This window comes from Podarcis vaucheri (assembly GCF_965113315.1).
Source record: "Podarcis vaucheri genome assembly, chromosome: 2".
NCBI lineage: Eukaryota > Metazoa > Chordata > Lepidosauria > Squamata > Lacertidae > Podarcis > Podarcis vaucheri.
Window position 1 is genome coordinate 47,213,350 of NC_138760.1, and position 22,485 is coordinate 47,235,834.

The following is a 22,485-nucleotide window of genomic DNA, read 5'->3' on the forward strand; positions in this document are numbered from 1 at the left end:
TTACACATATATACAACCTGAGCCTATGATGGAAGGGGTCACAGCATGAACACCCCAAGGTGGTTTTGTTTCTCCCATAGCCACAGCCTTCATTCAAACAGAAATCAACCATTGTGCTCTGATCCTCTAGCTTGCTGCCTTTTGCAACCTGCAACATTTCCCCCCCTAGGTCACATCATAGCCCACTCTTAACTCTGACTTTTGTTCTTCTAATTTTCTCAGCAATAGAGGAGGGTCCCATCCATTTACCATCTGGGACAGAACCCCCTCTCCATTGCTTTCTTAATGGCTCATCATCTTCCCTTTGTTTTCTTAATGGCCTGTCTGGCTTTAACCCTTGCTGGATCCAGGGGTTTGGGAGGCTTGATTAAAGTTGAATATAAGAGCATCCAAAAATGGCAAAGCTGGTCCTGTACGAAGAGTACTGTCCCATCCAGAACAGGCTAAGCACCTTCTCCCTGAGAAAATTAAACAGGAATCCTCAAAACCTCCATCTTGTCAGAATTGTGCTTCAGATTATTGGTCCTCATCCAAAGCAGGCTATTACTGATTTCAGGCACCAATTCAGCACTTCAGCTGCCACACAGAATATGCTGCTATGAAAGCCCTACACTGTAACCCTCTTGTGAGGAGTGAGTAACTTGGCTTCACAGCAGGACCATCTGATGACCCTTAACTACTGGGCAGGAATAATCATATGACGAAGCCTCAAGAAGTATGTAGGACCTAGGCCATTTAGAGCTTTATATGTTAGAGCCAACACCTTGAATAGTGTATAAATACCAGACACCAGAGAAAGATGATGATCAAGAAGCACAGAATCTTTAAAAATAAAGAAAAAACTTTAGACATCTTAAGGCAGCCCTGTTCAGGGAAGCTTTTAATCTGTGATATTTTACTGTATTTTTTGTTTCTATGGAAGCCGCCCAGAGTGGCTGGGGAAACCCAGCCAGATGGGCGGAGTACAAATAATAAATTATTATTATTATTATTATTATTATTATTATTATTATTATTAATGCCCCAGTCTAATATTCTGCTAATAATTAGTGAAGATTTTCTCTTTCTTGAGGAGCAGAGGTGGGAATACCTTCACAAATGAAACAATGCTCTATCCTTCTCCAGGTACATGAAGTGTTTCCCAATATACTTCAGTCCACTGATGAATCTGAATTTGAAATACATCTTGGAATGTTGCAGCTACGGTGCGCTTCCAACAAAAACAGCTTTTGGGAGTTAGATGGACAGAAAAGCTGCCTACAATTGGGAGGGGGGACTGGCTCAGATGCCAACAAACTCAACACCTACCTCAGACTTTGTAAGTTCCAGACATGGCCAACCCTAAAAGAAAGTATGGATGCTCCTTCCACTTACTGAATGCAAAGTAACTGTGTGTTTCAATCACTTAAAAACCACTGCAACCATTTCCAGAGGGGTCAGCTGTGTGTTTGATGCAGCAAAACCTAAGAGTTTTGAGTCACCTTAAAGACTGTAACCAATGTGCTACGGCATAGTAAGAACGAATGCTTATGCCAGAATACGTTTGTTTCTCTTTAAAATGCCACAAGACTCTCTACTCTCTCTATATTTTTGTTATTCCCGCACCCCGCGCTGAAATCACTGCAATGCCAGCTGGCCACTAGAGGGGCACAAAGCACACACCATGCCGCTCTACATTTTTTCTAACCAGCGAGAAAAGCTGCCTTAACCACAACCTCACCAGTACTCTTCCCTTTAAACAGGGAAACGAGGGGCGCATGCGTATAACTGCCTTTTGCCATAGAGACGAGACCGGAAATCCAGCCGGGCGTTCATCGTGTGATAACCATAGAGTACATGACAGGTTGCCACGGTGATCGCTCAACCTTCCAAGCCACAACCTCTGCCGCTGAACTTCTACCAAGCCCTGTTTTCTTCCGCAGTTTGGTAAAGACACGCAGGTTGTTATTACCAGCCTTATAATACTCCCTTAGGTTCAACTCGCGCTCCGAGGAAACGCTCCGTTTTAGCTCATTCTCACGGAACGATGGTCGCAAGACCGCCTAGGCCCCCGTTTCGTTGCCATGGTGACGCTTCCGAGTCTTCGCCACTTCCGTTAAACGCATTCGTTTCTCCCCTCCCCTTTTGCAGCGGCCGTAAAGATTGCCGTACAGGCGGAAGGTGAACATCGCTGCGAAAGAGTGATAATTTCACACAGTAGGTAAGAGGTATGAAGAGCATTTGGGCTCAGTAAAAGTTGGCGGGGAGGCAGAGGAAGCATTATTGTTATTGCCTTCCCCTCTTAATCTCCGTGATTCCTCCTGGTTTCCAGGAACAGTGGGAGGGGGAAGGTCTGGTGGCGTCCTAGGTGCAGCTCTTTCGTGGTGCAAAGTGGGGTTGTGTCTCGTATCTGGCCTATAAATGTAAACAGGTTTGATATATGGCTTATCGGACATGTCTTTTCCCAAGCCCCGGGAACTGCAATTAGCAGGAGTGCTAAATTGGTAATCCTTTCACAGAACTTCAATTCACATAGGATAAAAAGAGGCTTGCAATAATAAGTTTCCATTTGTGGCATAGACTAAAGGATCCTGGAGTTTCAAGTTCGTTATCTTTGTAAGTCACTGTCACCATTTCAGGGGCTGCTAGGCTTAACTACGAACTACTAGCTATGAACTACTTGGCCCTTTTTTGTAGAGAAGGTGATCAAGCATCATTATTTTGGTTGTCTTTTTTTCTCAGATATGCATATCTTGTTATATTGTGGTTTTACTGAATGCTTTTCCCAAGCATCTGAATGTTATACGTTTATAGGAATTATCACATTTTACCTTCACAAAAATCTGTGAATTGTGTTAGTCTGGGAGGTGATGGCTAGCCCAAAGTCACCTAGTAGGGATTTAAACTTAGGCTGGCAAAACTCAGATGCAGCATCCTATCCACTTCCTTGTACTAGCTTATATGTCTGTCCTCCCGTGCAAAATAAATATCATTTAGAAGTTGCTATATAAAGTAGTGGCCCATTTGAAATGCAGTTGTGCGAATTCTAGAAAGGTGCTTATTACCCTTTTAATTTTCTTTCTTAATAGCATCATGGACGCACGTTTTACCCGTGGAAAGTCTGCTATCCTTGAACGGTCACTCACCCGACCCAAGACTGATGTTAGCCTCAGTGCCTTTTCATTATTGTTTTCTGAGATTGTGCAGTACTGTCAGAACAGGGTCTACTCTGTTTCTGAGCTTCAGAACAAACTTTCTGAGCTAGGTCAGCAGGTGGGTGCTCGTATCCTGGATGTGTTGGTGATGCGGGAGAAAAATGGTAAGAGAGAAACCAAGGTCATCAACATTCTCCTGTTCATCAAAGTTACCGTATGGAAGGCGCTCTTTGGGAAGGAGGCTGACAAGCTGGAGCAAGCCAATGACGATGACAAGACTTACTACATCATTGAGAAGGAGCCTCTTATCAATACTTACATTTCTGTTCCCAAGGAGAACAGCACACTCAACTGTGCTTCCTTCACAGCTGGCATCGTGGAGGCTATGCTCACTTGCAGCGGCTTCCCTGCCAAGGTGACAGCCCACTGGCACAAGGGAACCACCCTCATGATCAAATTTGATGAGTCAGTAATAGCACGTGATAAAGCCCTGGATGGCCGCTGACTGCTTCATTTGATTTAATCTGGATTGTTTGTGTCTGTGTGTATGTATATGCATATGCATATATACACACACTTTGACAGTATCCTAAAATAACTACCCTGACCATGCTTTGTGCATGGTAAGGGAGAACCAAGTGGCATCGGAACAAGTGACTGTGTCCCATATACTGATGGTAAATGTTTCTACAGCATTTGTACTGATTACACAGGACCACTTCTGCTTCCAGAAATCTACCCTTAATTCTGTTGCTTGACTCTTGGTGAAGGCTTGAAGAGGGAATGCAGTTCACGTTCCTAGCCAAGAGATAACAGTCTTGGTTTGCATATGAGCTATGTAATTTGATGTAAAGATTCCTCTCATGCTGTTGTATTTGTTTTGTTGTTACCCCTCTGACATTACCACTAGAAAAGCACGGATGAAAGGTTATTGCTAGGCTGCCAGCTTTGGAATGAGCTAAATTGTCTCTACTCATTCTGTTGCTGCTTCTTACCTAGTGCCTATCAGTTATTATTTAACTTTGCAGTCTGCTTGCTGTCTTGCCTCTAGGAATGAGCTGCAGCTGCCTTAGCAAATCAAGTGAAACCCACAAATTACATTACCAGTTTGCTTAAGAGTGGCTCAGACTTTCAAATGAAGCACTTTAAGCAAAAAGCTCAAGGGCAGGGGTAAAACACACCAGAACCGGTGAGAGCTTTACCTGCTTCTGTAAAATACACTGTTCACTGCCCATGTTTCTTCTTTGAATACTTGTCTCCACACCTGAAGAAAATATCTAAGAGTTGTAAAGACTCCTTTGATAGTTATTCCAAGAGCTGTTCTTACAGGGCTTTCCCTCAGCATAACTGGTCCTTCACAGTGTTTCCTGTTTGCCCTGAGAAGTGAGGAAAGTGATGTTACCCCCAAACTAAGATTTCTCTCTCTTTTCCTTTTTTAAAAAATGGTAAAATAAATTAACTAAAATACCAAGAATATACTGTTGAAAGATATTTTATTGCAGAAATCTCATCTAAACCAGTCAGTTTCAAATCATTCCATACAATGAAGATGCTAATGGTTTTGAAGAATTGTTTACCTGGTTAATAAATTCCATTAAGGATGTTTTTGTCTGTCTCTCTCTCAACTTCATTTAGTGCGTTGTTCCTGTTATGTGCACAGTCCATTTTGTGTGACTGTAATAGTGTTCGCATTCTTCCAAATAGCATTGAATTGTTGGGCTTATTTTTATTATTATTATAAAGATGTAAGTGAATTTATTAGTTTTTTGTCATAAAATTTATTTTTGGATAGTGGAAAAAACTTCAAAGTCGTTTACAAAAAGAATAAAACAATAAAATTTATTGGTAATAACAATTAAAACAATTTAAAACATTCAAAAAACTAAAACCAGCAATAAACCAAAAAGCACAACAGCATTCTAGATATTTGGGTAGACTGCGCTAAACAATGTTTTAGCAGGTGCTAAAAAGAGCGCTGTGAAAGTGCCTGCCTGATATCAATAGGAAGGGAGTTCCAAGGAATAGGTGCTGCCACACTAAAATACCATTTTTACAAATGCAGAATGGATATTATGTGGCACCTGTAACAGTGCCAGTTCCTCAGTTCGAAGTGGTCAAGTGGACATATATGGGGTAAGGTGATCTTGCAGGTAAACTAGGCCCAAGTTATTAAAGACTTTATATACTAATAGTAACACATTGAACCTGGCCTGGTGGCAAATCAGCAACCAGGGCAGATCCCTGAGCACAGCTGTTATATGCTGACAAAGTCTCACCCCTGGCAGCAACTGGGCTGTAGCATTTTTGCACTAACTGCAGCTTCTGGATCAAGTGACTAGGGAAGCCCCACATAGTCCATTGCCTTGAGGAAATGTGACCACACTTTCCCAGTCTAGGAATGGTTGCAGCTGTTGAACCAGCCACAGTTGGTAAAAGGCACCTCTAGCCATGGAGGCTGCCTGAGCCTCCAGTGATACAGCTACCTCCAGAAGCACCCCAGAAGTGGTATCTTGCATCATAACTCATTTTGGATAAAAACTGTCAAATTCATGCTTCTTTAAAGTGGGAGAAGTTACAGTTGATTCAATGATTCTATTATTCTGTACTTACAATTCCAAGAGTGGATTCTTGTATATGCTGCTTGATCACTCTCAGATGTACAGTAGTACTAGTTCCTTCCTCTCCCCATGCAGTTCATTAGAAAATTACTAAATAAGATTACAAGTCATGGAACGTAACGAATAACCACTTTTATGCATTCTTACTAAAGCCTACATAGGATTGCAGACTTCTACCAGTGTTAACAGAGTTTTTGCTCATGGTCTTTTGATCTACTGATAAGGGTGCATAGGATGGCTTTTATGCACCACCAAAAGCTGGAAACTTATCTTGGAACAAATTGAGCTTTTCCTGTAATCAGATGCTGAGTAGGTAGGAGGTGCAACTCAGGATACAAATGACTTGATGGTGATTGTAACAACTAAATTGTAAACTGCTTCCATCTAATAAGAGCCACTTCTGAGGAGGTGTTTGGCTTGTGGAAACAGGAACTTAAGTGCAACGCACATCCATACAGCTTTAGGAGACCACACAACTTTTCTCCCAGCAGAGAAGTGACTGACAGCAGGGACACATTCTGAACCAAAGTAAGGCATGTTACATTTTAAGTGCTACATAGTTGCAGAACTGCAATGCTTTAAAGTGTCCACAGCATGGTTGCAAGGGAGGTGCACAAGGGGGGGAAAACAGAACAACAAATTGTGCTTTCCCTTGGCTTTTACCAAGTAAACAAGAAGACTTTCCCCTACCCCAAGCAGCGAGGTGGTGCTAGGGGTGGGCATTTAGGGGCCTGACTCATTTGTGGCTTGCTAGATAGAAGCTGATAGTGACAGAAAGGAAGCACAAGTGGCTGTGTTGCATCTGCCCCAAGAACTCTGACTTGGAGCAGCCTTAACCTCCCATGGATGACGGCTATCAGAATGAAGAATACTACAATGACAATGTGTCAGAGAAAATATCCCACACTGAGGAAGTGCACTCGGAGTTTGAACCTACAAAAGCAGGTAACGGGGAGAGTGAGAAGAAATTCTCAAAGGGTTGCTCTGGTTCTGTAATAAGGTGTTATGTTCACACAACAGAAGCAAAATAAAGGAGGTGCCCTTGCCTAGGGAAGGTGTCTTATTCCGAAGTGAAATTTGCAACTCTATGCACTATGCCATGTAGCCACAGTTCTCTAAGAGCAATAAAATTTCTTGCTGCAGAACTCGGAGGTTTTTGTGGAAACATTGTATGAAACAGTCACATTTTTCACTACAGTTTAGTTAATGTCAGCTGCTTTTTGCTAACGTTTGGCTTGCTGTATAAACTTTCTTAAAATGTATATCTGCTAAAAAGTGTCATCTCTTATATATCGAAACTTTCCCCCTCAATTTTTAGATATGTGTTCCAAAGGGCTCAATTTTCAAGAGTGAGGGCTGGATGGTGGGACCCCTGTCCCACAGTGGGCAAAAGTTAGAAGCAATGTCTATAGGGAGACTACTAGTCAGCAGCCATCAAATTGACTGGAAAAGGAGCAGTTTAGTATATCTGGAATCTCTTGGTACCTCCAAAAAGTAAATCAATACATTAAACTGAATTTGGGGAGAAATATTTGCCAAAGTGAAGACGCTGACCTGAAACATTGGTCAGGACTAGTGATGGGGGTGGGGAAAGAAACTTGATTAAAGCAACCATATTACTAGTTGATTCACGTTCTCCAAGGCTTATGTCTCACTATCCCCCAAAGACATTTCACTCAAACCAGGAGGCTCCAGAAGGTAGCCCTAGTATTGCCTATACTAATACGCTCTTAATAAAATGCAATACATAAATGTTATAAATGTAGGAAAAAAGGTAAAGGAAAAGGGACCCCTGACCATTAGGTCCAGTCTCAGTCTCAGTCAGTTTTATTGCACATAGCCAAAGGCTGCCGCAATGTACACAGAATTATTTGACAATTAAAAGAAATTATACTGACTTAAAACATTTGTATTATTAAAACATTACATACTCTAAACAAAGCTATAAAAGTACCCCAATGTACAAATAAAAACATTAAACAATAAAATTCATAAGCTAAAATCATCACATGGTCACTAATGTTAAAAACAGTATCAATTAATACAGTGTGCAATTTATACTCAGAGTTTGGTGACAAAGATAGAGCATAGCCTGAGGTAGATAGATGGAATCAAATAAATTCATCTCCTTTACAGTTAATAGCTACCTTGGCTATATAATTTGCTCTAATTTTCCTAGCAGCAGTTGCAAAAAGTGCTACCCGCCAGGTCACATACTTATCTGTGTCTGCAAGGAGATATAACATCATATCAAGGGGGTTCTGGCCAGGGGACCCTGTCATTATAGGTACCCAAAATCTTTTTCTTGCATCATGTGGTCAGCATGACTAAGCCGCTTCTGGCGAACCAGAGCAGCGCACAGAAACGCCCTTTACCTTCCTGCCGTAGCAGTACCTGTTTATCTACTTGCACTTTGACGTGCTTACGAACTGCTAGGTTGGCAGGAGCAGGGACCGAGCAACAGGAGCTCACCCATTGTGGGGATTTGAACCGCCAACCTTCTGATCAGCAAGTCCTAGGCTCTGTGGTTTAACCCACAGAAGCCACCAAAAGGGCTATATTCTCATTGGTTTGTGTTACAGTTTCTTACCTGTGCACTGTAGAAAGAGAGGTCTGGATGTGCACCCATTCAGGGTGCAGCAAGACCCTTTCATCCAGAAAGTCACAAAGCAGACAGTCTCTTAAAAGTGCTCTTTCCTCTCTGTAGACTCAATGATTTTGGACCAGGGATATGAGAATGCTGAGCCAGAATATGAGTACATCGGGTTTTCTGGCATACAGATGAGAAGGCTACCAGACAACAGAGTGAAAGCAGAGCCAGGTGAAAGGTTCAATGAACTTGACAAATGATATTACAAACTTTTCTAATGTGCTTGGAAAACTCTGGGAATATGCTTGTGCAATATATGAAACTGTCAGGGACTGGGCAGAGGAGGAATGGTGGAGACTGCCTCCCTAGCCTGACTCTTCCAGAGAAGGGGAGGACTGTTTAGAATTACAACAGGGATTTGAGGGAGGTCATAGCTCAGAGGCAGATGAGGGGGAAAGTTGAGAAAGAATGGGAGAGGAGGAGGAGGAGGAAGTACCAAGAGGGTGACAGCAGATGGACTCAGTGTCTTTAGAAAGCATTCCAGACAGAACCCGTGGAGCCTTGAAAGTAGGAGAGCCAGAGCTCAAAGGCACTTGTCAGCACCTGTAGAGGTGATGAGGATGACGAATAAGGAAGTGGGAGAGATGGGGTGTGTGTGTGGAGATTCACTTGGGACAACGCCATTATCCAAGAGGCTGGGTTCTAAAGCCTCTCTCTGTAAATACTGAATAAAAAGCGGATGGCAAGAACATTCCTTGCCTTCTTTATATGTTCTTGGGTAAACTGGCCATGGGAGTTGCTGGCAGCAGCCTGACAGAATCAGACTTTTTCCATTCAAACTGTAATCCCTTAAAATGGGTGGTGAACCTAAAGCCTGGGGGTCAAATGTGGCCCGGCCCTCAGGACACTCATGGAGTCATGCTTCCTCCCCAGGCCACAGTCCCTGCTTTTTAGCATCCTTGATTGCTTTTCCTGGCTGGAATTTGTCCTTGAACTGTGCTAATGCCTCTTGCTTGCCTGCAAGATTTCTAGTTCCTGAAATTTTCTGATGCTCCTATAGCTTCTAGGTGGCTTACTCTTCTTTATTTGCAGCACTGTATACATTTGAGGATGACAAGCGGGGACCTTTCGTCAGGAAACCCGTTAGCATCTTCTCACTTCTGCTGCTCTGCTCCCTTATCATGGTGAAAGCTGCTTTCGTTATGACATCTGTTAGATGTAAGTCCATATCTGGAGAAGGCTAAACTTTTTTGGGTTATTACTTCTGTGAAGCTTAAAGCATGATGCACATTTAAAGCATGGCACACATGCACCCATCTTTTAAATATCTAACACCTCTCAATTCATTTTATTTAAGAAATGCCAATTGCATACAGCCATGTTACGTTTTAAATGTCTAAAAACTCCAACACACACACGATTCCTTTCTTAAAAGTATACATTGACAACCTGCATTCAGCTACAGAAATCTGAGGACAAAATAGACATAGAATCATAGAGTGAATGAAGGCCTCAGGCTACCTCCTTCTACTCGACTCAGGACATCCAGAGTAAGAACATCCATAGCAGATGACTCTCCAGCCTCTAACTGAAGACCTACAATGGGGGAGAGCCCACCACCGCCCCTGGAAGCTGGTTCCACTGCCAAACTACTCTTACCATCCAGAATGTTTTCCTGTTGTTCAGCCAAAACCTTTCCTCCTGTAACTTCAGCTCACTAGATCTGGTCCCGCTTGCTGAGGCAACAGAAAATGAGCTTCTGTGTGACAGCCCTTCAGATATTGGAAGAGTGCCACATTTTCCCCACCAATCCCCCAAATTAACCAAATCAAACCAGGATGAATACACCCAGTTCTTAGTTTACACCTTCCTTTCTTCATTTATTTATTTATTTTCCACATCCCTAAATACAGAAATACCTCGTGTTACAGACGCTTCAGGTTACAGACTCCGCTAACCCAGAAATAGTACCTCAGGTTAAGAACTTTGCTTCAGGATGAGAACAGAAATCGTGCTCCGGTGGCGTGGCAGCAGTGGGAGGCCCCATTAGCTAAAGTGATACCTCAGGTTAAGAACAGTTTCAGGTTAAGAACGGACCTCCAGAACAAATTAAGTTCTTAACCCGAGGTACCACTGTATCTTCATTAGCCAGTGGTCCTCACCGAACCCATTTTATTGTCTCTATAACCTTCTTGGACATGGTTATCCAGATGAGGTCTGACTAGTGTAGAATAAAGTGGGATTATGAATTCGCATGACTTGGAAACTATAGGCCTGTTAATGAGGCTGAAGATTGCCTTAGCCTCCCCCCCCCCTTTTTTTGCAGCTGAATCACACTGTTGAAATGCATCAGTTTAAAATCATTGCTGATTAGCTGATACTTACTGCAACTCACTTCACAATATATGAGAAAATCAGAAATCCTATCTGGAGGGTTGTAAGAACCCCAGAACAGTGTGCAGGGGGAGGAGAGGGGAGATTTTTCTACCTGGTAAGCTGAAATACTTGCACTGATGTCTTTCTTGACTTCTTCCTCATTATGGTAAAAGTTGTGAGGAAAGCGGCACACCATCTTAAGGTCAGTGGGGTATGTGGGTTGAATGGGAAACCTAAATACCCCTTTTGGATTTCCAAAAGGGAGCCGGTCCCCATATCTCTGCTGTCACACTATCATGTGATTAACTATCATATGATTAAAAACTCCTAGATATTGTATCATTTGCTGAATGTTCATGTAGTATGTGACACCAGTCATAGAAATATCGGATGAATGACCAGTGGAACATTTTGGATGCACTTGCTGTGGGATATATTGTTTACGGCTCCTTATCTTGCAGGCTTTTCAGTGTGTCCAGATGAATGGGTAGCATTTCAGGAGAAATGCTATTACTTTCCCATAAAAACAGGAAATTGGGGTGAGGTCAGAAGCTTCTGCCGATGGCTGGGTGCAGATCTGATGATAATTGACAACAAAATGGAACAGGTGAGTCTCTCCTGTCCTGACTCTCTCATCTAAGATGTGGAGATTCAGAGACTGTTGCATAGGGCACCCTCTCCTTCCTAGGTAGAAATTACTGCAAGCAGGCAAACAACAGATGACAGAGAACTGCTTTCCCATAAAAGCCAGTCCTATGCCCTGATCTGAAGTTGAGACTTAAGTATAGACAGGAGAGAAATTGGATTGAGTTCACACTTTCCGAAACAATATGTGAACCAAAGTGCTGTCATCCTTTAAGATTTGCATTTCTCTGAATTTTGCAATGCAATCCTTGTAATGTGTACAAAACTATATACTTGGATAAACAGTGTATGTAAATGAATATATTACTGAAAAGAACATGCAAAAGTGCTTGGCAAAAATATTGGGCAGCAGGTAAGGAGTAATTTGATTCTGTTTTCATTTTGTCTAGGACTTTCTAATTTATAAAATGGATTCCACGAAGAATCTGTGGATTGGCTTGCGTTATGCAGAGGGTGTACCAGGGTGGCAATGGGTGGATGGTACAGAGTTGACCTTTGAGTGAGTAGAATTCTTCAATGCATCATCCTTTATCTTTACACATTGAGACTGAGGCTCAGAAAGCTTTAAGAATTTCAGCAGTAAAAATTTGGAAGTGTTTCCCATAATACGGACAGGAAACAACATATTCACACCAAACCAAACCCTTAAAGCACTCTTATACTTTATCAGTCATGGATTCACCCAGAGAATCCTGGGAGTTGTGGTGTATTAAGTGTCTCCTAACAGCTGTCAGCACCCATGGCAAAGAATTAAATGTAGGGTGTTGATGTGACCAGTGTATATATGGTCCGTATGGAGGTGGATGTTACATGGAGTGCCAGCTTGGCTAAAAGCCTCCCATGTTAATTCTCCTTCTTCCATCAGGTGTGGAGCGATAAAAATGGGACTGTGCTGTATGTGGTGCTTTGATCAGCTGATTGTCAGGGTTTTAGTGTCCAACAATGGATCATATGATGTCATTGTGATGCCAGGTGATTGACAGGCGTCCAGCCCTACCCACCTGTCACACTTGGCCTGTGGGTGGAGGAGATAAGGATTCAACCCCCTAGTTATATCCTATTCCTCACCCCTGGTCTTTAATCTAAACAGCAGCTATTTGTATTTATTAGATTTTATAGGTGGTAGATAAAAGCATGAAGGGCATAGCAGGAAACTTGGATTGAGAAGGAAGAATATAGATCCTGCTGCCACCAGAGCCATTGAAGTAAACAGTACTTCAATATAAATGACAAGTATGTTTGATGTTTGATCTGGGACTGGCTGTGTGAAAGCAGCATCATCCTCTTTGGTCAATGTGATGTTCTCTTCTTCACATGCACCACAATCTTAGGCATCTTTATTTAGAAGTCAGTACCACTGTGTTTGGACGCGGGTGGCGCTGTGGGTTAAACCACAGAGCCTAGGACTTGCCAATCAGAAGGTCGGCGGTTTGAATCCCCGCAACGGGGTGAGCTCCCATTGCTCAGTCCCTGCTCCTGCCAACCTAGCAGTTCGAAAGCACATCAAAAGTGCAAGTAGATAAATAGGTACCGCTCCGGTGGGAAGGTAAACGGCGTTTCCGTGCGCTGCTCTGGTTCGCCAGAAGCGGCTTAGTCATGCTAGTCATGCTAGCTGTACGCTGGCTCCCTCGGCCAATAAAGTGAGATGAGCGCTGCAACCCTAGAGTCGGTCACGACTGGACCTAATGGTCAGGGGTCCCTTTACCTTTACCTTTACCACTGTGTTTAAGGGAGATTTCCTCCCGGGCAAAGTGCTCCTAGGATTGCAGTCACCTGCAGTTGATCCTGCTGCTCAGAATCTGCAGAAAATTTGAGGCCAGCAGCTGTTTCTTTCCCAAATTCAAGCTCTGTCCCCTCTCATCACCCTGCTGGTATGTGACTCACACTGTTTTATCTTTTTCAGAAACTGGGAGACGCCAGATAACATTCAACTTACCGACAAATATAATTATAAGACCCATTGTGTTCTTACTTCAGATGAAGCCTCAAAGGGCAAGTGGAACAACATTCCCTGTGATAAGCTCCATCTATCTGTCTGTGAGAGGGACAAGGAGGTGACCTGCGTTCTCCGGTCTCCACTTTCACCCCACTGAAATGATTTGCTTTATTTTTATTCCATAGAAACAATTTTTAAAAAAAGATAATTGTACAAAGCAAATACAGAAGAAAAGCAAAAGCAACTTGTAGCAAGGACATACACAGTCAAACAGATGTGTCACTGCTGTGAAAACACGTGCTCTATTCATAACAGTATTTCATGAATTGTTTCCATTGTATTAAAAATCAACAACTGCAAGGTGAGACAACCAACCAAGTATTCCCCAAAGCTTGGGTTAAAAGGTGTGTCTTGTTAGAATTCTAGAAACCAATTCAAATACTAATTAGACTCAGGCATGCTGTTTCTTTGAGGCTGGTTATCCCACAAACTGCCTCTCAAGCAAATGTAGCAATTGCATGCACAATTAACGACCCACTCAGAGTCCCATCTTGACTTGAAGGTTTTCAGAACTGTCTCTTGGTAGTGGCTTGGTCAGAATATCAGCTGTCATTTCTTTGGTTTGACAATACACCACAATTCAACATGTCTGTCTTGTATTACCTAATGCACATGCTATATACTCTCTTTCTTGGAAAAAGCTGGTAGCAATGCATGGCTCCCAGCTCAACAAAATATACATGCAAGTAAATTTTCCTAGCTAGGAGATTTACACAGCCTGCATGTCTTTGTTAACACAAAGACCGCATGATCCTTTTGTAATGAATCCACATTCTTTTCCTTTTAAATTGTTTGGAACCATTTTTCTTCTTTATTTTTACTTCTGATGGACAGAGACTTGTTTACTGTAACTACTGAAACTTTGTAAGTAAAATCTTTATTTACAAAACAAGGTGTCTGTGATTTATTCTAGCCTACGTATTTTTGTAGGGACCATTGGTTTAAAGGTAGATGAAGGCAGATGCAGAATCTAACTGAGTTTTAATGTGCTTTGTAGCAATCGGCCTATCTCTGCGGGGAGAGAGGAAGAATCTCTTCCCCAAACTTCTATTTCCAACATCACATCTTAGTATGCCATTTAAATATAAGAAGATGGTGCCATGCACACATCTAAAAGGTAGGGATTCCAATAGTCAAGAGGTCACCACAGAGAAGGCTCTGTTGCATACCACTGTCCCAGAGAGCACCCCAAAATTACAAACTTACCCTTTCTAGAGGAGTGCCCATCCCAATACACAAGGAAGCTCACTTCCTAGACTCAACAACTTGGCACACACATTTATCTTCCTCTTCCAACAAGCTTTATCCAAGTTTTCATCTGTATTAAAACTATTTAAACTACTTGTATGTATGCAATTGTTTTTCATTGTTTTATATATGAAGCTGTTTTTTCCTGTTTCCTGTTTCGTGGTTGCAATTGTTTTATAACTGCATGTATTAATTTTGCAAACCACCCTGACACCTAGCAGAAGAGAGATCTGATAAATAAAATGGACCCCTGTCTTGTCTGGATTTGATTTCAGTTTATAGGACCACCCACCCCACCCCCGCACACACATACCCCCAGCCCATTGTTGAACAAATGGGTGACAAAATGGAGCCCTGTGGGACACTGTGGATAATTTCTCAATGTAAATCAATAAGATAAAAAACAAATACTTAAAAATAACAACAGCAAGGAAAAGAATACAGATGAAATTACTTTTCTGGAAAAATGCTGTGCACAGATGGAGTGTGCGTCTTGCTAGTGTTAGGGCAAATGAAAATTTTGGCAGATACCTGGGTGATCAACCTTCTTTCAGACACCTCCAGACATTTCTTATGATAATTTGAACCTTTGTTTTGCGGTCCCTTTCTTTTCTCAAATAACATGAAGCCTGATCACTTGCTCTTTCATTAAGAGCCCACTCATAGTTGTCTGAACCTTTTGTAACGAATCAGCTTCAGTCTCTTTCACAGTTCAGCCATAATTAGCTAGGACCATCCCATCCTGCTTTGCTACATTCAGCCATGACAGTTGCACTCCCCTTCCTGAGCATTAGGAGTGGGGCAAGCGCCTGACATTTCTGTGGTTTGTTAGACAGAAAGGAAGCTGATAGTGATAGACAGCAAGCACAAGCATCCGGTTACTGAGCTTAGCTGCTCTGAGAAGCATTTGAGGAGAAGAATCAAACCCATCATGGATGACGGCTATCAGAATGAAGACTATTGGAATGAAGATTACCAGAATGACATTCTTTCAGACAAATTTTCTCAGAATGCTGAAGTTTCCTCAGAGTCAGAACCTGGAAGTGCAGGTAAATCAGGATGGCAGTGGAAGGAAGCAGGAAGGGAGGAGAACGGGAAATTCTCAAAAAGCTGTTCTAGTTCTGCTGCTGTTGTGTCCACATCACATATAAAACACACAATTCCCTATGTGAGTGATCTAACAAGGTTATCATTCCTAACTGCAATTCTCCTCTATACTCATTACTCCTCTATACTCTAGTAATTCTCCTCTATACTCTATACTCATTAGGACTATATCATGCTGCCACAGTTATCCAGTCTTGGGAGGCTGTTTAGTAAGATTGCAATAAACAGTCACAGTTGCTGCAGCAGTTGCAGCATGGTCACATTAACATGTTAGCCTCTTACGTGCTATCAGCACAAGCATTCTTAATATTTACATTTGCTAATAAGCTTCTTTTGCCCCAGTTTTGGCTCTTTGAATGATATATTATTCCACAATGAGTGACAAAGCTGGACGTGCCCACTTCCAGTGGGTAGCAAGACCATGAAATCTGGAAAGTCACAACGGAGAGCCAAGTAGGTAATCTCTTTAAAAAAACAACACCTTTTCTGTCTCTAGAATCAGTGGTTTTGGACCAGCAGGGATATGAGAATGCTGCACAGGAATATGAGTACATCAGGTTTTCTGGCGTCCGGCTGAGAAGGCTACCAGAGAAGGGAGAGGAAAGAGAACCAGGTGAAAAGAGTTAACATACTTCCACAAATGGCACAAATAAATGTTTTTAGTCTCTCTATTGTACTGCAGTCTGAAGAGGAGCACAAATAATATCCCCCTTCCTCATTAGACATTAAAAAGCCTTTGTTGCCCAATTCAGACACCAGTTACACTGTTCATCTACTTCCCTGTTGCGCTTTGGGCTCTGATGTATTGGAGGACCACATGAACATTGTTGTTGTTCTCATTCCTTCCGTTTCCAAAATTCAGAGGACCCTCATGTAGCTAAAATGACACCGTCCACACACAAGAGGGAGGTATCAGAAGCTTTGGGGAAACCTCAAGGTTTTCCAGAAGGACAAAAAAAATTTTGAAACCCAGAATGAGCATGCTCAGTAGGCATGGAACACTTGCTGTATTTTGGCAGGGGGGAAGAGGGAAACCTGGATGGAAGGGAGACTAGCCAATCCCTCTTCCCTGTGAATCCTGGGAATTGTAGCTCTCTGAAGAGAACCCTTAACAAATCAAAGAGGCCATGATTCTCTGAGGGAAGCCTTCTTTATTCTCAATAGTCCTGCTCCTGAAATCCTGTGGTCCTCCTTGAGCTTCCAGGTTTATTCTTCTTTATTTGCAGCACTGTTTACATCTGAGGACGGCAAGTGGGGACCCTTTGGCAGGAAACCCTTCATGATCTTCTCAGTTCTGTTGCTCTGCTCCTTGATCATAACAACAGCTACTCTCATAATGGCATGTCTTAGATGTAAGTTCAGATCTGAAGAAGGTAAAATCTTCTGGATATTACTTCTGTGTAGTTCCACCTGCCCCACCCCACCCCACCCCCAGAAGTACATAGTGCTGAAGGAGGAAGTAGAGAGAGCGACACTCTGTCCCACTTCCTCTTTCAGCTCTATGTATTCAGCTGTATGTATTCCTCTTTCAGCTTATATGTATTGTTGCACACCACTCCAATCTCCGAGAAGTGCCTGGGTTCCAGGGGTTTCAGATGTTTCCTTCTGGAAATGAGGCACAGCAGAGACTGTGGTGTCTTTATGATATATTTACCCATATATGCAACCTGAGCCTATGATGGAGGGGTTCACAGTATCAACACCCCAAAAAGTTCTTGCTTCTCCCATAGTTGCAGCCTTGGATTGAAGCAGAAATCAACTATGGCCCACTCTCTGCCTTTCCAGCCTGCAGCTTTTTCTCCAGCTTCTGGTTCACATCGCAGCAAACTCTGCCCTCAAACTCAGGCTTTGCCCTTCTATCTATCTGAGAGCTGAAGGAGGAGCCCTCCCATTTGCCATTGGACACAGAGCCCTCTTTCCTTTATTCTCTTAATGGCCCATCACCTTTCTTTTGTTATCTGAATGGCCCCTCACCCAGGCAGTTAGCCTGACTTGATTAAATTCTAACATTTGCTGGATCCAGTGAATAAAGAGGTCTGGCAACCACAAACTAATAACATTGCTTTTCAAGGCTCAAATCAGCAGCTGAAAAGAAAGAAAACTGACAAGAGAGAATATGAGGGAAAGGAGGAGCAGTTTGAGAGACTAGGGGGAGGAAAATGGAGTCCCTGTGAGGAGGCAGGGTGAGAACAAAGACAGAGATCAAGAGGGACACACAGAGAGGAGGGGATGGAATGCTGGAGCAAGAGAGATGAGAAGTTTCTCTCTCTCACACACACACGCGCACACACACACACATACACACACGAACTGGTAAAAGAGATCCTCTTGGAATTACATGTTTTTTCACATATCTCCCCAGCACACACAGCCAAAGTCAAATCACAGATCACATCTTTCTCCGTTAACTGAACCCAGATTTTTATGGTTCGCCCTTAGGTGATGATATTTCACACACACACCATCTGGATAAGGCAAAGGGACTGGTTTTGAAATGTGTGTTTATTGGCAATTATGGTAGTGTATGACTCCAGGCACAATAACATCCTTTGACCAACAAAACATCTAAGATATATTCATGCTGGGTAGCATTAATCAACATTTCCATATATTGCAGGCTTTCCAAAGTGTGCAGATGACTGGTATAAGTTTCAGGAAAAATGCTACTACTATTCCACAGAAAAAATGCAACAGAATACAGCTAGAAGTTTCTGCCAAGCCCTAGGTGCAGATCTAATAGTGATTGACAGTGAAAATGAACAGGTAATTCTATCTAAGGAATAAATAAAATATAATTGAGTGTGTTACTTTCACTAATATATTCATTTCTGTGAACACTTGCCTAATATGTGCAATTTTGCAAATATTATATGGCTAGAGAACTGCAAATTCATGTTATTTTCATTTTCTATGAGGACTTTCTGAAAGATGAACTGCCGATAAGCGAGAACACTTGGATTGGACTGACTTACATAGAGGCTGAAAGAAAGTGGATGTGGCAAGACTTCAAAAATCATTCCTACATGTGAGTAGCATTATTGAGTTGAAAATTCTCTACCATATCATAGCACTGATTTGCAATGACTCCTTGTCCACCCCTGTTTACTATGTGCATTAGCTACAGTTAGATCTGCTCCCTAGTGCTTATAGTGCACTAGCAACTATAACTGAGACTAGTTATCCCACACAAAAAAGTTGAGGCCAGCATCTGCTTACCACCTCTGCTCCCAAGTTCATGATCCTGCCCCATATACTGGATTCCCCTGATGGCATGCAATTCAGACAAATTTGTGTTTCTCATTTTCAGAAACTGGGATGGAAGGACAGAACCAATCAGTTCCCGATGCTGTGTGATTTTGGACCCCAAGTATGAATTAAAATGGAAGAACACCGAGTGCCTAAGACGCTTGGGCTTCATTTGTGAAAAAAGCAGGCACATTGCCTGTGCCCTGCAGTCCCCATTCTTACCTCATTGAAACTTGGCTAATTTGTGTGCGTGTACAAGCAGTATTGATTCATAGGAGTGTTTTTTTAAAGGTTGCAAGAACTTTCAGGGTTAGAACAATGTCTTTCTGGTCCTCTAGACTGTGAGTCAAAAGCCAGTCAGGAAATAAGCCTGGCTGAATGTACGTGGTGTCATGGGGAGGAACGAAGCACATGGGTTTCCCTCAGCATCTCCCTCTCCATGCCTCTGCCCTGGTTTTTGGAGCCAGCAGTGACCAGTTTGATGCCACCAGCAAGGCTCTCCCTGCTATCTGTCTCCAAGATCTGTATTCCGAAGTATACCTCCCCTAAACACGGCTGTCCAATTTAATGGTTATGCCTGGTCAAACTGGGCCCGTGCACAGGTATTTCTTTACATTTTATTATCATTAAAGGAATACCCAGAAAGGGTGCGAGAGCCAAATCCTACCAGCATATTCCACAATAGGCAAAACAGACATCCTTCTGTGATGAATGCAGATTCCTGCAAAAGACCCCCGTTGGATCTGTCACTGGTAAAGAAAAGCCAGTCTAGGAAATCTTCTTGCCTGCTCTCCTCCCTCCCTCCCTCCTATCCTATGCTCGCCGCTTTCAGCAGAGGGTGGCTTTCTGAATAAGCCATGATGTCACCTAAGCATTTTGCAAATATTAAAAACCTCGGAGAAGGTTCAAAAAGGCTTCCCCCCCTCCTTGAGCTTTGAAATGGAAAAGATTCTATCCAGTTTCAGGTAGCTTAAATAATGTTGTCGGCTCCTGTGGAGGCAGCTAGCGGAGGGAAGAATCAGCTCCATTTCCCTTCACTCTGAATCAGTGGCGTAGCATGGGGGGTGCCAGGGGGGCCGGCCACACCGGGCGCAACATGGGCGGGGCGCGCGCTCGCACTAGCAGCTCTCTGCCCCTACTAAAATCCACGGGTTAGGGAGTCCGCGCTCGCTCGGCTTGGCGAGGAGGTCGCGGAAGGGGGAGAGCGAAGCCTTCTGCCGCGGGCAAAAAAAGGAGAGGAAGCCGGGCGGGCGGGCGGGCTGGCAGGCTGGCGGGGGTCTGGCTGCACCTGCTGCTGCCGTTGCCGCTGCTGCCGGGCTTTGACAGCTTGGCGAAGCGGAGGGAGAGGAGCTTTATGGTAATTGCGGCTCTCTCTCCACTGGCCGCCTGGGTAGTGAGCCGAGCCGAGCAGGGAGTCTGGCGAGGGGGCGGGAAGAGACTTTTCCACCTCGCCTGGTCAAAAAGGAGAGCAGAGTCTCCTCAGGGCGCCCTCAGGCAGGGCAGGGCAGGGCAAGGCAAGCTGAGCGAGGAGGAGAGAGAGGGGAAGGGGGGGAAGCAGCCAGGAAACGCTGCGGTGTGGAGGAGGAATCAATTAAGGAGAGAAAGCGAAAAGCCTTGGAGAAAGGGAAAAAAGGAAAGAAAAGAGGCAGCTCCAGGAGAGCGCGGGGGAAAGAGAAGCCTCGCTGCTGCTGCTTGGGAGAGTAAATTACTGTACTTGCCTTGCCCCGGGTTAGGGGGCGCAAATTAATTGCCTTGCCCCGGGTTAGGGGGCGCAAATTACTTGCCTTGTCCCGGGTGCTGATAACCCACGCTACGCCGCTGCTCTGAATTTATGTTTACATATTGTAGCTTTCAGTTCCTGTCCATATTCATTCAATACAAATCTGCTGTTGTGTAAAACATCTGTATTAAAAACATTTTAAGCAAGCAACTGTAGCAGGAAACCCCCCCAATCATTCAGTTTCTACAAACTTCACACACACTCACACTCACACACTACATACACTACGCTTCTGTTATAAATTCATAGAAAATCAACCATACATCGGATTTGCACTGTTCCACTTTTATTTTACTCCATGAAGGAAAGACTACAAAATGGGGAAGGTTTGATACAGGCCACCATAATCCCTTGCGCATACCAGCACATCCACAGGAGCCCTGCCCAGTTGCTATGCCAACCCTGATGGTCTCAGACAGAAGACCATCAATAACACAACGGACTGCATACACGAGTGGATTCAACATGGACTATAACAAAAGAACAGTGATTGGATTCCCCCTCAGGGGGCAGGAAACTAAAACTACCTTTTGTCTTCTGAAAATGACTCACGGGGAGGGGGAGAAGGGAACCAGCCAGGTGACAGGACACTCAGGTTACCACCACCACCCCTCCCTCAACCCCTCCTTTCTGTGATGTAGGCATGATGTTTCTGGGGGTGGGCTTGACCTACAGGATGGGAATTTCAAAAGTTTTTATAAGGCCTTACACAGCATTTTTCTGTGTCTTTCCTCTCTCCTGCAAGTGAGGGGAGCACCCTGTTGCAACAGTTCAATAAAGGCCAAGCCTACAGGCTGCTGATTTGCTCCAATTTACTCTGGTTGGTGTCTTTACTTTTTGTCCAAGGGAGCCCTCGGATTTTTCCGGTAACACAATTAAAAGACTGATTTAAGACCTGCAAATGTGCTTACATTCCCATGTCTCCTAAGTCCCAATTCCGGTATTAGTATTACTACTACTACTAGTAGTAGTAATACTAGTAGTAATACTAATACTAATAATACTAATTACCCCTAAACATATTGTGAATCTAAGTTTGACCTCATTAAGAGCAGTATTTCAATATGAGCAGGAAAATGAGAGTACCCCTAAACATTTTTTTTTAGAAAAAAGCACTAGTAAAATGTCCTTCTACAGTTAATGTGTATGTATTTTTCAGACGTTTGGGCGTGCCTGACAGTATCAGGCCATCTAGTCTAGCATCCTGTTTTGAACTGAAGCCTATTTTATCCGTCTCCAGCATCTATAATAGATAAACTATCTCTCAGCATTTAGTTTCCATTTACTGGTAGCTGTCATGGCTTGCAACTGTTGGTAGAATTGTCCTCCATTAACTACATGCTGGAGCAGATGACTATGTATTAGTTTGCAATCAGGCCATGGTACTTCATTCTGTGTTCACAACACTTCATTACCTATTAATTTTTGCATTTTACGTGACACAACATAAAAGCCACTTCAGGAAATTTAGTGGAACTTAATGCAAGTTTAGTGTTCATTTCCATGTTGTCTCTAGAAAAAAATTCATTGCAACTCCATTTACTCAGAAAATTGCAGGTGTTTTGCACTGCAATTTTACGTGATGACATTTGGGGCCGTATCCTGGCATATAGTCCTTTCCCACTACATATCATGGCTGTGGAGTTTCTGTATTGATCTGTGGCTACATTCACAACAGGGCTAATGTTCTGAAAGCCAATCCTTGACTTGTTAACCATGTAACCATTGGACAGAGCAATCATCCA

At 43.1% G+C, this 22,485-nt stretch overlaps 3 protein-coding genes across 6 annotated transcripts; all 3 read left to right on the forward strand.

Annotated features, from left to right (window-relative positions):
- Positions 1-2,045: 2,045 nt before the first annotated feature.
- TRAPPC5 (trafficking protein particle complex subunit 5) lies at positions 2,046-4,733 on the forward strand. 3 transcript variants are annotated; one of them, XM_082212266.1, is made up of 2 exons: positions 2,046-2,200; positions 3,069-4,733. In XM_082212266.1, the coding sequence occupies exon 2, from the start codon at positions 3,073-3,075 to the stop codon at positions 3,637-3,639; it is 567 nt and encodes a 188-aa protein (XP_082068392.1). In that variant the 5' UTR covers positions 2,046-2,200; positions 3,069-3,072; the 3' UTR covers positions 3,640-4,733. The 3 variants fall into 3 exon arrangements, with proteins under 3 accessions (XP_082068392.1, XP_082068394.1, XP_082068393.1); XM_082212268.1 differs by having other exon boundaries at positions 2,080-2,196; XM_082212267.1 differs by having other exon boundaries at positions 2,135-2,207.
- A 706-nt stretch (positions 4,734-5,439) lies between these two features.
- Positions 5,440-13,971, forward strand: LOC309526333 (asialoglycoprotein receptor 2-like). 2 transcript variants are annotated; one of them, XM_082212259.1, is made up of 6 exons: positions 5,445-6,697; positions 8,460-8,573; positions 9,435-9,560; positions 11,180-11,325; positions 11,753-11,862; positions 13,267-13,971. In XM_082212259.1, exons 1-6 carry the CDS (start codon positions 6,595-6,597, stop codon positions 13,454-13,456), a joined length of 789 nt encoding a protein of 262 aa, XP_082068385.1. In that variant the 5' UTR covers positions 5,445-6,594; the 3' UTR covers positions 13,457-13,971. The 2 variants fall into 2 exon arrangements, with proteins under 2 accessions (XP_082068386.1, XP_082068385.1); XM_082212260.1 differs by lacking the exon at positions 8,460-8,573 and having other exon boundaries at positions 5,440-6,697.
- A 944-nt stretch (positions 13,972-14,915) lies between these two features.
- LOC309526331 (brevican core protein-like) lies at positions 14,916-19,999 on the forward strand. Its single transcript, XM_082212257.1, has 7 exons — positions 14,916-15,656; positions 16,211-16,327; positions 16,941-17,066; positions 18,154-18,231; positions 18,332-18,477; positions 18,630-18,739; positions 19,022-19,999. The coding sequence occupies exons 1-7, from the start codon at positions 15,539-15,541 to the stop codon at positions 19,188-19,190; spliced, it is 864 nt and encodes a 287-aa protein (XP_082068383.1). The 5' UTR covers positions 14,916-15,538; the 3' UTR covers positions 19,191-19,999.
- The last annotated feature ends 2,486 nt before the right edge of the window (positions 20,000-22,485 follow it).